The sequence below is a fragment of the Euprymna scolopes genome, chromosome 34 (assembly GCF_053919585.1).
Source record: "Euprymna scolopes isolate OS-2025 chromosome 34, ASM5391958v1, whole genome shotgun sequence".
NCBI classification, from domain to species: Eukaryota; Metazoa; Mollusca; class Cephalopoda; order Sepiida; family Sepiolidae; genus Euprymna; species Euprymna scolopes.
Window position 1 is genome coordinate 55,221,024 of NC_136515.1, and position 17,481 is coordinate 55,238,504.

General features: G+C 35.0%; 1 protein-coding gene across 4 annotated transcripts in view; it reads left to right on the forward strand.

The window, feature by feature from the left end:
* Window positions 1-17,481, forward strand: part of LOC145259207 (neuronal membrane glycoprotein M6-a-like) — a 1,045,587-nt gene that overhangs the window by 558,504 nt on the left and 469,602 nt on the right. Inside the window, exon 1 of one of the 4 annotated variants that reach the window (XM_080117043.1) lies at window positions 14,215-16,502. The exons of the other annotated variants lie outside the window; for them this stretch is intronic. Coding sequence (XP_079973169.1) covers window positions 16,424-16,502 — 79 coding nt within the window. The 5' untranslated portion in view covers window positions 14,215-16,423. Of the gene's footprint in view, window positions 1-14,214; window positions 16,503-17,481 lie in introns of those variants that run through there. 4 annotated transcript variants of the gene reach the window in all.

The window sequence follows — 17,481 nt, forward strand, 5'->3', positions numbered from 1 at the left end:
ACTGTAATAGTTTCTACGCTCGGGCTTTTAGACTTTGGAATTCCTTTCCTGTTTCTTTATAATGACCAAGTTCTCTCTGACTCCCTCTCTCTCTCTCCTTTGATCTTGAGCACGTGGTACAATGGGGAAAGAGATGGCTTGTTACTTTTAATGCATCTAAAACCAAGCTTCTATCTTTACATCATCAACTCTCTGATCCCCATCTGGCATCAATTAAAATGAACGGCTCTCGTCTTGGGGAGGCCTCAAGTTTTGACAAGCTTCTGGGCTTGACCTTTACTCCTGATCTGAAATGGAGCCCATGCATTAAATCCGTTGCCAAGGCCGCTGGAAAAATGGTGGGATCCTTCTATCGATCCAGTAGATATCCCACTGCTGATGCATTTCGCTATCTATATAAGAGCCAGGTACGTCCAAGGATGGAGTACTGTTGCCATATCTGAGCAGGGGCTGCTAGAAAGGACTTATTCTGCCTTGATAGAGTTCAAAATAGTCTTCGTGGTCTCGTAGGTGATCTCCTTTTCTCTTCCCTGCAACCTCTTTCTCACAGAACTGACAGAGCTTCAATCTATGCCCCCCTCGCCAAACTTTCACAAGAAACACTCGTCTAGCAAAAAACACTATCAATAACCCCCCACTCTTTATCTGTGCCTAAACCCAAACATTGATTCCATGAGCAAAGCTTCTTAGAATTGCACGCCAATGGAATTGTCTTCCGTTTTTCTGCTTTTCAGCTGACTACAATATAGTTGTCATCAAGTCTAACGTAAACAAGTTTTGGGTAAGCCATTCCAATTAAGTTAACACATTTACCGAATTTCTATTACTAACGATTACTATATTGTCCAATTGTCTACTGTACACTCTTTAACTGTTGTCCTCGAGTGTCCTCTTGGCCTTAATAAGTGGTAATGCCTGTGTAAAAAAAAAACAGCCCCTCAACGTACACTCTCCGACTTATCCGTCAAGCAGCAACATTTTATCTCTTTGACATTAACGAGAAACACTCGTCTAGCTGAAAACACTATCAATACTTTCCCCACTGTTTATCTGCGCCTAAACCTAAACGTAGATTTCATAAACGAAGCTGTTTTCTTAGAACTGTATACCTGTGGGACTCTTTTCCGTTTGCCTGCTTTCCAGCTGACTACAACATGGTCGTCTTCAAGTCCAACGTAAACAAGTTCTTGATGAGCCGTTTGCCTTAAGTAATCCAATTTACCAAATTTACACTTCTAACGATTACTATGATAGTGTCCCTATGATATGACTGCTGCATACTTTTTAATCCTTATCCTCGAGTGGCCTCTGGGCCTTGATAAGTGGTGATTCATTCGTAAAAAAATAAACAAAAAAACATTGCAGCCTCCTAATAAAAATTAAATGATACGATAGTACTGGATGCGTCTTAAATATAATTAAATTTTTGTTAGACAAAATGAAAATCCGCTGTTGAGTTCCCTACACACCGGAAAACCTTCTTTTTTTTTTTTTTTTTTTTTTACAAAGGCATCACCACATTATCAAGGCCCAGAGGCCACTCAAGGATAAGGGTTAAAGAGTGTACAGTAGAAATTGGTCAATATAGTAATCATTAGTAATGAAAATTTGGTAAATTTAATAACTTATATGGAACGGCTACTCTAATAGTTTCTACGCTCGGGCTTCTAGACTTTGGAATTCCTTTCCTGTTTCTTTATCCCTGATAATATGCAGAGGTTTAAAGGTAGAGTTTAAACCGCTGCATATTATCAGTGATCACGTTTGACACACCAGGTCCCGTCCGGTCCTGGATATGACCCTAAACTATATCCGATGCTGAGGCCCCAGCTTGTCGGCTTTGGGGAGTGTGGGGCCGCCTCTTAATTACCATTGTTCCCAGGTCCACTCTGACCCGGAGTGGTAGTACCTGTTAGGGTCCCAACTATGAGTTAAATAGAAACCGACTTGAAAAAAAAATATATATATTCTATTAAGAAATTGTTCTCTAAAATCACTGGATTCGGCATTAAATAACCTGAAAACGGTTGATATGCCGTAAAACAAAAAACAACCAACCAACCGGTTCCCGTCAGATCACCGAAGTTTAGCAACGATGAGCCTGGCCAGTATCAGATGGGTGACCATTTGAGATTTCCTGATGCTGTATGTGCCCTCCGCTTATCTCGGCATTGTTTCCAGTCGTCTTAGACTTTTCCTTGCCCCTGGACTCAAGCAGTGCCGATCCAGGAGTGGTGTGACTCAAGCAGTGCCGATCCAGGAGTGGTGCGATCCAGGAGTGGTGTGATTGTAGATTGCGCAACCCTTGCCTCACAATTACACGCACAGGTTCTCCTACAGAGGGCATCCTTTGTCTTCCGTGACTGAACGGAGGCATTAATATCGAAAGGTAATGTGAACAGACATCTCGTTTTTCACCCCCCTTACAATCCCATATAGACACGATAGTCGCCATTTGTTTGGGGTGAATAAGATTTTTTTTTTTTAAGTGGCGGGGGGACATTCTTTTATTCATAGTAATGTCCTCACTCAAGCGCATGTGCGGTGTCTCCTTGAGTCACAGGTCCCAATTTCAACAAATCGGTCTAATTGCCTTAAAGCCGGCTTGCCAACAGGCGCCTTATGCGTGTCTACGTATGCACTAAATAAGAACCTTTGTGGAGTTTTTCGACCAATGGAAGTGATTTCCCTCACAATGGCGAGCTGTTACAGCTTAAGAGAGATGGAAAAGAAATAGCATTCGAGATTGGCAGATTTGAACTCTTTCGAATATTGATTTTTTTTTTTTGAACAAACTACAATTCTATCGATCGAACCTCGTCAATAAGATATAGAGTTTCTGAATGTAATAGATTAAATTAAAGTTCAAGATAAACATTACGATTTGTATTGACTTTTATTTTTACATGTTTCATACTTTTAGCTGAATATAATTTGTATGATCGTATTATAAATCAGGTCAAATTGTGGATGGCGTTTATGGAATAGTGGATGAGCACAAACAGACAGATATTCGATTATCTATACGTCTTTTGATCGAGCTCTCTCTCCACCCCCTTTATATATATATATATATATATATATATATATATATATATATATATATATATATATATATATATATATACATATATATATATATATATATATATATATATATATATATACATATATATATATATATATATATATATATATATACATATATATATATATATATATATATATACATATATATATATATATATATATATATATATACATATATATATATATATATATATATATATATATATACATATATATATATATATATATATATATATATATATATATACATATATATATATATATATACATATATATATATATATATACATATATATATATATATACATATATATATATATATACATATATATATATATATACATATATATATATATATATATATATACATATATATATATATACATATATATATATATACATATATATATATACATATATATACATATATATATATATACATATATATATATATATATATATATATATATATATATATATATATATATGGCATAATCACGTTGACACAACGGTTTTCGCCAGATCACCGAAGTTAAGCAACGTTGAGCCTGTCTAGTAAAAGATGGGTGACCATTTGGGAATTCTAGGCGCTGTATGTGCTCTCCGCTCATCTCGACAGTTTCCAGTCGTCCTGTATCTCAACTTGCCATTAATATGCAACAGTGTAGACTCAGGATAGACTGTGCAACTCTTGCCACACAAATTTCACGTGCAGGCACCCTTACAGTGGGTATCCATAGTCTGTTAAGACTGGAGAAAGGCACACACACACACACACACACACACACACATATATATATATATATATATATATATATATATATATATATATACGTTTTATTTTTTATTACCGTATCTTTCTGTTAAGTTACATTATTGTTTCAGCTACCCGGCCGTTTCTTTTGGTCGTCTGTAGCTTCCTCAGACTTTTACAGAAATGTTCGTTATGATGGGATGAAATATATAGTAAGTTATAGATGTATGGTTTCATCCATTCTTCAGGCTTATGCATCCTAGAGTGGATGAAACGCGGAATATTCAGTGTATCTTAATCGCCATATACATTTTATAACTTACTAACTAGCTCTACCTACGTATTGAGCACTTTTGAAGTAAATACTTAAAGTTTACGCATAAATCTATACTTTTGTATATTAATTTTATGTGAGTAAATTAAATATATATATATATATATATATATATATATATATATATATATATATATATATATTGTAAGTTATGAAAATATATATGGCAATTTATTTAGTATTATGGTAAATGAGTACTTTAGCTAGGATTAACATAGACCAACCAAAGGTATAGTGACGAGGATTACCATTGACCCCACCCCCTCCACAATTTTGGTGTAGCCTTGTACCTAATTTTTTATTTTGCAAATTTCTACAGAAAAAACATACATAACTTAAAGTTGTTCTCAATCGGACGATGCGAAGGGACCTGATTCTGTCGTACAACATCGACAACGGGGTTCAAGTAAAGAATAGATACCCTGTAGCAGAAGATGACGATGACCGGCGTACATTTCAAGTGACACCGATGATTCGACCTTGACACTGGCACAAACACCGATTTATTTAAATATCTTTTATTTAAGTACGTTAGTTTTGTTACTTACTTTAAAAAAATGTTTTGTAAATATATATTTTTTCTTTTAAATCTTCAAAAGTTTTGTAAATATATTAAAAAACAAATCTTGCGCGCGAATATTCGACCACGTCTGCTATTTAACGTGTTTACAAACAACCAACGCCATGTGCTTGTGCCAATGTCATGGTCAAATCATCGGTGTCACTTGAAATGTGCGCCGGTCGTCATCTTCTGCTACAGGGTATCTATTCTTTACTTGATCCGGCAACGGAAATTGAAATGTACATTTCGAGGATTTTTTTCTTTCTTTTTTTTTTCGTCAGCACATAGTTGCTGTCCCTGTGGAAAAATGTACCATCATCGTTTTCATCTAGGTGAAGTTATCTCCCTCCTACGGCGGGAGGATGTGACACAAGAGTCGGAAAGTAAGATTGAAGATTTAGCTTACAAAAGGAAAGGGCACTCCGCTCTGCAAAAAACAAAAAAAAAAAACAAAAAAAAAAAACGCATGTCGTCATTCTCCGTTAGGGGCGCATCAGGCGATTAGCAATAAACTAGTACCTTCTGGGAGAGAGAAGTCAAAGCTGCGAGGGTGAACCTCCTAGAAATTGGCTTAGTGGGGGATGCCCTTTTCTCTACCCTGCAACCTCTCTCCCACAGAAGAGACGTTGCGAGCCTATCCTTGTTTTATCGTTATTTCCATGGCAGGTGCTCGTCTGAACTCCAATCTCTGGTCCCCCCTCGCCAATCTTTCACGAAAAACACCCGTCTAGTCGAATCCACTGTGAAAAATTTCCTCCACTCTTTATCTGTGCCTAAATCAAAACGCGGATTCCATGAACAAAGCTTCTTTCTTAGAACTGCACGCCAGTGGAACTCTGTTCCGTCTGCCTGCTTCCCACCGGGCTACAACTTGGATGTGTTCAAGTCCAATGTTAACAAATTCCTAATAAACCGACTTGCAATAACCCTTATCCCTGAGTGGCTTCCGGGCCTTGATAAGTTGTGATCACTGTGTAAAAAAAAAAATGTCCAGGACTCGCATGATACCGTAATTAACAGAGATTAGAGGATTTCAGAAATGGCATTAGACTCTGTTGATTTTCGTGCCGTGGGGATAAATCCCGAGGAGAAGGTTGAAACCACTATCAATAATTTACCAAACTCTTTATCTGTGCTCGAATCTAAACGTAGATTCCATGACCAAGGCTTCTTTCATAGAACTGCTCATCTGTGGAACTCTCTTCTGTTTGCCTGTTTTCCAGTTGACTGCAATATCAAGTATCATAGCTTCAAGTCCAATGTGAACAAATTCTTGATGAGCCATCCCCTTAAGTAATCCAATTTCCACTACTGATGATGACTACATGTTCCCTTTGACCCCGGTACACTCATTAACCGTTATTCTCGAGTGGCCTCCGGGGTTGATACGTGGTGACTCTTTTGTAAAAATTAAAAAAGGAAAAAAAAAAGAAGGTTCATAAAAGTGACATTATTTATCAGTAGAACGGTTTCAACAAAAAATTTTCTGTCAATTTCTAGTCTACAGACTGAAATCTTGATATATGGTGTATTCGGATCTGTGAAATAAAATCGATTTGGTTTCTATCCAGAAAAAAATAGTTGCTAAGGGTTAAAAATTGAAATAATGTAAACTTGTAAGACGCAGTTCGACGTAATACGTATGCTCTACACATGCGCAAATATACGTAGGTGCGTTTAATTACGTCAATTTTTCAAGCTTTGATGTGCACGTGTCGTAAACTCAGATAAATAAATGACGAAAAATAAAGACGACATTATTTATTAATCTATTTTATTTTAACCTTAAGTTAACTTCCTTCTTTTTCTATTTTTTCTGTTTTTTTTTGTTCTTGTATATTTTTTCTATTTTTTCTGTTGTTTTTTTGTTTGTTTGATTTTTTTTCTATTTTCCTTTTTCTATTTTTTCTGTTTTTTTTTTGTTTTTTTGTTTGTTTGATTTCTTTTTTTTTCTATTTTTCTTTTTCTACTTCTTCGATTCCCCTTTTATTTCCTTTTCTTTCCTATTATTGTACGTTTAACTGATTCAATTTGGTCAAGATCAAAGTGTAGTATCAGTTCTTCAGATGTTGCACTTCCATTTCTTGTTCTCTTTCGATGGAGGATAAGTCCTTCACGACTGAGACAATTTTTTTTTTTTTTTTGTACCTTTTCTCCACGTTAAAAAAACGACCCTGGTGTCTAACTCTGTCCCGTGGGGAGGCATAGTAAATTGGTACATTTTAAATCAACGTTTGAAGACGTCACTGGAAGTTCAGTGTCGTGGTAAGATGTTTCTATTTCTAATTTGACATTCTGGTGACTTCCGGATTTGGATTTTAGTCGATGTATTCCCATTCACGTCACTATTTACGGATTTCTGCTTTGTGGTTTATTTAAATCAACCACTTCGTTGCTCACGGATTTTGCCAGTTCACGCTAAACACTGGTGAGAGATGCACCCTCAGACTTTGTTTGACCATGAATCTAGGAGAAAGAAAATCTGATGTAAGACCTGATGTCTACCCTCTGTTCTGTTCGTAGCATTTAATTGCACCGTTTGAGATTAGCAGTTGTTCCAAAAAGTGTAGACGATTATACGTAAGCCTTCACTACTATAAACAATTCATCTGTGTAAATGTATTTTTTGTTTGTTTGTTTTGTTTTTTACATAGGAGTCACCACTTATCAAGGCCCGGCAGCCACTCGAGGATAAGGGTCATAGAGTGTACAGTAGTCAATGGGATAATATCGTAGCAATCGTTAATAGTGGAAATTTGGTAAATTGGATTACTTAAGAGGGCGGTTCATCAAGAATTTGTTTATGTTGGACTTGAAGATCAAGTTGTAGTCAGCTGGGAAGCAGGCAAATGGAAGAAAGTTCCATAGGCGTGCAGTTCTAAGAAAGAAGCTTTGCTCATGGAATCTACGTTTTGATTTAGGCACAGATAAAGAGTGGGGAAAATCTGTCTAGCCGCACTGATGAGCTGTGAAACAACGAAACAGTACTGTATGTGGATGACTATATATATATATATTAGCAAGGAGGCACCCGGCTTGGCCTGGGCCTAAAATACGCTTAAGTATGATATTTTAATTTGTCCAGATTTCATATATATTATTATAGAGTCATGATTTTAAAAATAAACGAAAGTATTTAGGTGCCATCAGCTAGACTCGAAGCCGAAACTAGCATTGAAAGCTGGGTTACGTGACCCGCATATGAATCGATTAAAAATTAAAATTAAAAATGAACAAAGATGAATGTACGAAATATTTAACGATTTTTTTCAATTTTAATCCATTTTTGACATCTTAAAAACTATTTCAGCCGGCTAGGGACCCACAAAGAATGGTCCGTAAACAACCCAATCATTTGAGGCTCCTAGTGCCGCTCTGTGACTTTTGGTTTCGGAGGAAATAAAGTTTGAAAGTATGGAGACGAACAGACAGACAGACAGACACATGCACATATATATGTGTGTATATATATAGCCTGAAATATTTGTAAAGTTAGTAAAATAATACACCAATGAAAAAATATACAGGCCATACATACATACACACACACACACACACACACACACACACACACACATATATATATATATATAAATATATATATTATTTATATATATATATATTCGGAATAAGTTCGGTTAATCTATCCCTGTCGATGAATTCAGGATTGGAAAGTACTTGAACACGACAAATATGGCGATTACCCCAGCCAGTTCCTGCAAGAAGTAAAGACCGTTATTTGGAAGTTAAAAAAGGATTAAAAAAAAATAGAATTAATAGACAAAAAAGCGTCTATTTTATTTAATTAAATATGCTTTAGAGAAAAATGCTGCATATATATAGATATAGATAGATAGATAGATAGATGTGTGCGTGAGAGAGAGAGAGAGAGAGAGAGAGAGAGAGAGAGAGAGAGAGAGAGAGAGAAGGATAAAAAAATCCGATGATATGAATTTAACATGGCCAAGCAGAAACAGAAAGCTCGACGATTCTTCTGCACCGTGGGTTTTATTCAAAAGATTACAGGTTTGAAAATAATTATGTTTTTCAGCTGTTTTTTAATGTGAAGTATTTCTTTTCGGCTTTCAGTTAGTGCCGTGTAATCAGAATAGAAATATGGATCTTTTTTTTTTTTCATCTTCTTTTTGTAGTTATTTCATTTCTATTTCATTTGTAGGATGTTTTTAATCGTGGGGTATTACACTTCGGTTTCCAGATACTTACAACTCAGATAATAGGGCCTCACATTAGGGAGGTGTGGGACGATACGCATAAAAAAAAAAACTGTTGAGAGCTTGGCCCCGAAACGGTGCGTATTTTCTCCTGATTCCCGGGCATTATCTAAACTAGATTTGATTATTTATTCGGCCGGTTCAATGAATATTTGTTGGCATTAAACTTGAAAGCGATTATGTTATTATAATCGTCAATGAAACAGTCTCGCCGCATTGTGTTCAACAGATGAGGAGTTATTGGCAAGAAACTCTGTCCATGTACCGTTTGGTTTAAAAAAGTTTATGACCAATATCCAGTAGAATGTGACCGACTAACGTACAAAGCCAGCAGTAAATATGTGATATCCGTATTTAAAATATTCAATTGGGACTTTTTTTTTAATCTAGTTTATATGTTGTTGTTTTTTCCTAATGCCCTGGGCTAAAAAAATAAGTGCGAGAATGATTACTTTTCTCTCATCCACCCTCTCTCTCTCTTTCTCATTCTCTGCCCCCTCTCTCTTCCCCCTCTCTCTCCCCCTCTCTCTCTTTTCGATGCGTATCTCATTTATAAAACTCATTATGTCTGTCTCTATTCCCCTTTTTTTTTCAAACTGTATCTCCAGCGCGATAGAAAGTCGTAGAGCGGCGTAAGTCGTGTCAAATTATTGCATTTTTTTTTTTTTTTTTTTTTTTTTTTGCGTGTGTGGACTTGTTTATGGGTTTTTACCCGGTCAAAATAGTTGTTAAGGGGTAAGAATTGAAAGAAATTAGAACTTGGCAAGCGTAAGTCGATTTAAACTGCCCTTCTACGCATACGCAAATATGTATATACATTTGTATATTAATGTTTATTTTCTAACTATTTCTGATCTGACTGACTATGGCAGACGCGGTAACGTCTCCAGCTGGAACGCTACAAATCTCGCTTTCGGTTTTGATTCCAATTTATAACATCTAAGCCACACGCGCGCACACACACACACACACACACACACACACACACACGCACACGCACACACACACACACGCATATATATATATATATATATATATATATATATATATATATATATATATATATATGTATGGTCATGTCATATGCTACTGGTACCATGTAACCCAGTACTACCTGCCTCATGGTCGGGTCACCGGTGACTAAACTGGTCCCCCCACCAAGACTTGTTTGGTGAGGAGGGTGGCTAGTCTCCCTGAAGGATTAAAAACAAGGCGTTCCAAAGGGCAAATGAATCCTTTTTCGGGGGCAACGGCGAACTAGCACCGTGTATATTTGTGTGTGTGTATGTGTCTGTTGGGGTGGAGAGGGCTCTCGTAAGCCGTGGTGAAGGCAACCTTTCTAGGAGAAGCAAATCTCTGATTAAAAAAACAAACATAAAGCGGGAGACCAGTACCCGCATTAAGCTGGTCTTCGGTTTAACTTGTTGCTGGCTCTCTTGCTCTTGCTTGTTGCTGGATCTCAACATTTTGAACTGAAAGAGAGATTAAGCTGTCGTACAAAGCTAAGACTCTATAACATCATCTGTGTATAGATAATCCCTCAGGCATTTGTCTATTAAAATGGTACTGTGGCGATGGAAGTCATTTCTGAGCTCATGGACTTTAAGTGTCTGATGGAGTGGCACTCGTCTGACAAGACTTTACAATTATCACATATATATATAAAGCTGAACGCCTGTGTGTGTGTGTGTGCGTGTGTGTATGTGTGTGTGTGTGGTCACGAATAGGCTCCTATATGGTTGACTATTTTTAAAAACTGATTACATATGAAAGATGTATCGAGGATCAGGAATGGGTAGGTTTGATCAGGCAGAACGGTGGTTCATAAAAATTGTAGGGTCTGCGGTCGCGCCTGGCCCCCAAAGTATGGAAATAAAAAATGAAAAAAAAAACGTTTACAAGGGTTTTTGATATAGATGTACTTAAGAATACTTTGATAAGTGTGTTTCAACTTAAATAGGGATGGTATAATAAAATTGTGGGGTCTGTGTTCGCGCCTGTACTCCATGAAAATATGCCACAAACTTTAACAAAGACTTTTCATATCTATTTGCGTAAGTATACTTGATAATTATGTTTCAGTTTGAAGAAATATGGTATAATAAAATTATTGGGTGTTCGTTCGCGCCTGACCTCCATAGAATGTAAATATGTCACAAAGTTTAACAAGGTTTTTTAAAGGAATGAGGGTCCACAATAACACCTTAACTTTAATCTTAATTCACGTTAGCTTTTATTTATTTTTTTTGAGTTGAATCATATTGTGTCGAATAAATTCACCTCATAAATTCACGTTCTTATTAAAGTGAAAGCTAAAAAAAAAAAAGTCGGAACTTTAGACAATTCTCGACACAAATTTTGCATAACTCTGTTTTTTCCTTCTACACTTGCACGTGGTACTCTTTCGAAAATAGATAAATAGATAAATAATAAAAAATAAGAATGTTACTTGTTATCGTGTCAAAAGAAGGAAAAAATCCTGCTCACGTGATTACGTGTCTTTTTAAAAACATTTACATAACCTTTTTATTTTTATTTATATATCTATTTAAGCTTTTTTTGTCATTGTACTAGAAGGAATCCAGTTGATTACAACCCTTTCTGCGTGTTCTTTACATTACAATAGTACAACCCTGAATCCGACGGCGCAATACTACGACGTTCAATACTGTAAGACTGAAACGAAGCCGTTTTGCTTGAAAATGGCGCCATTTTCTACTTATTCATATTTATATCGAAACTTTGCTTTAAAAAACTAAAGTAATTACGTGTTTACTTTTTTAATATCCCATTTTGCTATTTCGGATTATTTTACTAAAGTAAGTAAAGCTTCATTATTTTTCAAAACTGTTTTTGTTTCTTTGTTTTTCGATATTTCGTCAATATTATTTAGTAAGAGTGTTTAGCAGAAAAGCCAACAAACGACTACCCGAAAAATAAATATACAAGAAATAAATGTTACCATAGTCAATAAGAGTTCAGTTCAGTCTTTTTTTTTGTTTTGAAATAGTTTTTAATGCTCTTTACTTGAAATAATTTCAGCGAACCGAAATTAAAACGAAATTTGAGGCGATAACTATTTAAATGAATTTTTATATAAACTACACATGCCATAATCGAATATTCCTCCAGCACAAAATAATGGAAAACATTAAAATATATTTATAAATATTCCTTACGTTGACGGAACTCTCTTAAATTGTTAACACAGAATACTCAGGTGCCCTTGGTTGAAATGGGGCTTTCCATTTCAAAGTCGCTACCATTTTGATTTTTTTTATTTTAACCTGTTCGTGGATTAAAAAAAATGTTTTTTACAAACTACTTAAAAATACAAACCAATGAACTTTTCTACCATAAAAATAACTTTTATTGACTATGGTAACATTTATTTCTTGTATATTTATATTATAATATATATAACATATTCTCTTTGTAAGGACACATAATTTTGTTTGTCACTCTTGACTAAGAATGACAACAAAGTTGATATTAAAAAAAATATTTTAGAAAAAATTATCTTTACTTTCATTATATTTTGCTTAGGGTAAAATTTTTGAGTATCAAAACCTATCTCTTTACAATCCTCTCCTTTTCATAACCTATCATAGTTTCATCAATCACAGTCCATTTTATTTATGTATATATATACGCATATATATATATATATATATATATATGTATATATATATATGTATATGAATAGGTATATATGTATATACATATATATATATACATATACATGTATATATGTATATGTATATATATATGTGTATATATATATGTATATGTATATATATGTGTATATATATATATGTATATATATGTATATATATATATATATATATATATATATATATATATATATATATATATATATATATATTACTTTTATAAAAGACGACTACATCTTGGGTAGAATATAAATTAAATAGTCAATAAATAATTGACCCCATAATAATATATGCGAAATGTAGGTAGATTAAAATATCATATTTAAGCGTATTCTACGGCGAGACAACGCTAAACTCCTTATATATTTCGATGTATCGAAATCGGGCGACAGGAAAGGAGAGGTTAGGGGAACGGAGACATCTTGAAATGCGGGCTTTATATAAACTTAAATTTACGCACGAGAATTCGAAGAGTTCTATTTATAGCTTTTAACAAATGCGAACGCGCGCAACACAATTGAAATCTGAGAAAGTCAAAAAAATTTTAAATAAGAAAGAGAAACACGCACTTTCTCCCTCCTCCACCCCCTCTCCCTTCGTCTCGTTTTCTCTCTCCTTTCTCTCTTTTTCCCTCTACTTCAGTGTCTTTGTCTATTTTTATCTCTTCCCCGCTATCGCTCTTTTTTTTTTGTCAGTCTATACAAGGGGTTCTCAACCGGGGTCCACATGGACCCTATGGGCCCATGGAATATTTTTGGGGGTCTACAGGCCAAACATAACAAAACTTATTATCATTATTATCATAATTTTTATAGTTGTTGTAGAATACCTTATTTGCATTAAATTAGTTTTCATTTAAAAATAAAGCTTAATTATATAATATTTCTTTGATTATTAAAACCTCAAAATTTATATGAGTGAAAAATAGAAGATTGTCTTATGACCAATAGTTATGAAGGGGTCCACCAAGATAAAAAGAAGGGAAAAGGGGTCTATGGGTAAAAAAAAGGTTGAGAACCACTGGTCTATACATTCCTCTCAGTTTGCCCCTCTCTTTTTCATTTTGTCTTTATTTTGCATCCCCCTCTCTATTTGCCCATGTTTATCTTTCTCTCCCCTTCTCTCCCCCTCTCTCTCTCTCTCTCTCTTTCTCTCTCTCTCTCTCTCTCAATCCATTTTTCTCCCTTTATCAATACATCCATTTTTGTATGTCAATATTTCTCTCTCTTTCTCTTTCTAGTCCCCTTTCTTTATTGTTATCGTGTCTCTTTCCTTCTCTTCCCTCCCTCTCTCTCTCTCTCTCTCTCTCGTTCTCGTACTTTCTTTCTCATCGACTATCTGTTTGTCTCTGTGTATATCTTTCTGTCTTTTTCTCTTTGTCTCTCTCGTCCTCTTTTTCTCGTTCTCTCACCATATTTTTTCTTGCAATCTCTTTCATTTACTCTTTCCCCTCTCTCCTTCTCTCTCTCTCTCTCTCTCTCTCTCTCTCTCCGTCGCCTACGTGCTATCTCTAGCATCTCTCTTTCACTACCTGGTTCTTTCTTTCTGTCTCTACCCCCCTTTTATATTAGAAATAAACATATATATATATATACTTATCCCCCCTCTCTCTCTCTCTCTCTCTCTCTCTCTCTCTCTCTCTCTCTCTCTCTCTCATTCATACCGAGAACGCTTTAAGACTTATGCCCGTGTGTAGCACCTGCTGCTAACTTCTTGTCGAATTTGAGCTTTACATAGGTGGAGAAGAAAAGGAGAAACATTATATACATATAGAGGGGGAGGCTGTGATTAATCGATAAATAGGGCGAGGATCGAATAAGACTGATCGAGGAAGAGGGAGTCTAAAGAATGAAGAAGTAAGAGTAGGAGGTTGGTTTTGGTGAATGATCGAAAAAGCCAGAGAAAGAAAGAGAAAGTAAGAGTCGAGTGTTGGAGTTTCTTGGAGCAGACGGCGTTGTTGTTGTTTATATTTTTGGGGGAATTGGAACATTTCGAAGTCACAGAGCTTGCATCCCCGCTGTTCTCGCTATCTCGAGGTGATGCCCAACAACTCATACACACACGTAAATAAAAAATAAAAGTAATAATAATAATAAACGTCACCAGGAGGGATTTACAATTTTCGAAAACAGAAAGAAAAGAAAACCTTTTAGGAAAAAAAAAAAAAAAAAAAAAATTAACGGGGGGAAAAATAGCACTAAAAGGAAAATAAAATAAAGTACCAGGAAAATCTCCAAGAAAAATCCGGAAAGAGAAACTGTGGATTTACAGTTCATACACTGAAATTGCGGAACAACAACGGAGGAAAGGGGGGCTATAAGGAACTAACAACGCAACGAGTAACTGCGATTAAAAATAATCACCTTGGATTTTTCCATCCAAGGCTCTTGGGATCCTAAAAAATCTCATCACAACAAATAACATCGTCAAAACTGACGAACACCTCCCCCCACACACCGATTCCGCGCACCACGCACCAGTTGTTTTCCTTTTAGTTTATTTTTATTTATTTTTTCCTAAGGGTTCATTTTGATTTTTACAATTGCGCAGCAGCTACTAAATATTAAGCGCGCGTAAAATTTATTTTTGCATATTAAAGGAACTTACATTTCTTTTTTTTATAACCCTAACCGCAAACAGACCCCTTTAAAAAAAAAAAATTATAAGAAAAAAAAAAAGATCAAAACAAACAGGGGGAAGAAATATCATATAGTTTCTGAAGAAGCTGTTGGTGTTTATTCTTGCAAATAAATAAATAAATCCGCGAGCAACCTCCGTTCTTAAACTTCCATGTAAAAGTTGTATAGAGTATAAATCAGAGATATATTTGAAACAAAAAAAAAAAAATTAAAATAAAAAAATAATTATATTTTTTGCCAAAGATTAAAAAAAATAAAAAATATATAAAATCTTTCAAAAAATATATTTTTTGTCGCTGATGACGTAGTTATTTGATCCCGGATATTTTAATTTGAAAAAAAATATATATATATATAAATTAAAAAAAAAAAAAAAATTCCAACAAAATATGTAAAAAAAATAAAAAAAGTGTAATCGAGGAATACGGTTTCTTGTACGGTGTTATATATATATTTATATATATAAAATATATGGTCGGTATTTAAAAAAAGTGCTCCTTGCTATTAACAGAGCGAATATTTTGAGCTCGCTTTTGTATAGGGGGTGTTCATCATCGTCGCGGGAGTCAGCGTCAGCGTCGACATTACGCTAGCATAGTACCTATCAACAGCTCATATTTTTACGACTGATGGTCTCTTCATCGCGACTACTACAACGACTCCGACCTTAAGAACACCGGCTGCTGCTGCTGCTGCTCTCCTCCCTCTCCTGCTACGGTTCACACTGCCTGCCGCTACATTTCTTGTACGACAACATCTACCACAAAGAGTTTTTTTTTTACTACTACTTGTGGTAGTTACCCGTATCTCTCTGTCTATCTATCCATCTACCTTCCTTTTCACATTTACCCCTCTCTTTTGCATCTCTCTTTCTATCTTTTTCTTCCTATCGCCGTCTCTATCTTTCCCATACATCCACTTCTTCGCGCGCACTCTCTGAGGATCTCACCCGCCCTCCTCTCTTAAAAAAAAAAAAAGCACAAAAAGCAAAAAGAAGAAAAAAAAAAAAAAAAATTAAAAGAAACCCCCGAAGCCTACAAGGGCTGCCTAAACAGTTTTTCCTAGCGAACGTCACATACACGGAATCAAAATAGCTGCCCCCCTGGCTTATCAAGTGTCTCTCTCTGATTTAAACACTATGGAAAACATGGATGGACCCGCTCCAAACAGGAGCCCCACGGAACCTCCTACAGAATCTACACAGGGAAACACAGAAGGTAGGATTTTTACTTTCTCCTCAACATCCTCATCTATCGGAAGCAGAATCGGTTCAAATTCGATTATATCGGTTCAGCAGCTCCGTTCAAAATAAAAAAAAAATAAAAAGAAAAATAGGTAAAGAAGAAGCAACGTATTCATTTTACGAAGGCATTGCACTACTACGACCACTACTACTACTACTACTACTACTACTACTACTAATAACAACAACAACAACAACAACAATTGTTATATTTTATTTTAAAATATTTGATTTATTGATTCGTCTGTTTGTTTTTTTAAATCGGACTTTTTTTTGTTTTTATTTTTATTTATTTATTTATTTTTTTTTACAATAGCCAGTAACACCAAAAAGAGGGGAAGGATAACGATAAATGAATATGCAACAAATAAATGTTACCAAAGGCAAGATGAGTTACTCTTCTACCTACCTGGACACATTTTTTTTGTGTGTGTGTTTGTTTTGTGCTTTAACTCATTTAAAAGCGTTTATTTACTTTTAAACAAAAGTCTGTTGAGTTTGGAGGGCGAAAAATGGCAGTTTTGTTACAACCATTTGGACCCTCGATAATCACTCAAAAATCGAAAATGTTAGAGATAGAAGGATTTTTTTCACTCTTTTTGTTGTTGTTGTTGTTGTTGTTGTTGGCTATTGTAAAAAAAAAAAAAAAAAGAAAGAAATTAATAATGATTATAAATCCATTCAAAAAAAAAAAAAAAAAGAAAAAGCTTACAACCAACGAAATCGGTACGGTGTAATAATTCGATAATAAAAAAAAAAGAACTCAACGTCTTCTTCGCGTACTGAAGAATTTAGAATGTCGATTTGAGGATTTTGAAATGCCGATTTTGAAACCAATTTTCGAAACCAATTCTCTTAGGTACAAACAATCAAAACATTTCGATGCTGTTTTTCTAAAATGTGCTCGCAAGCCCTCTTCTTAAAAAATGGGGTACTGCTAAATTGTTTGACGG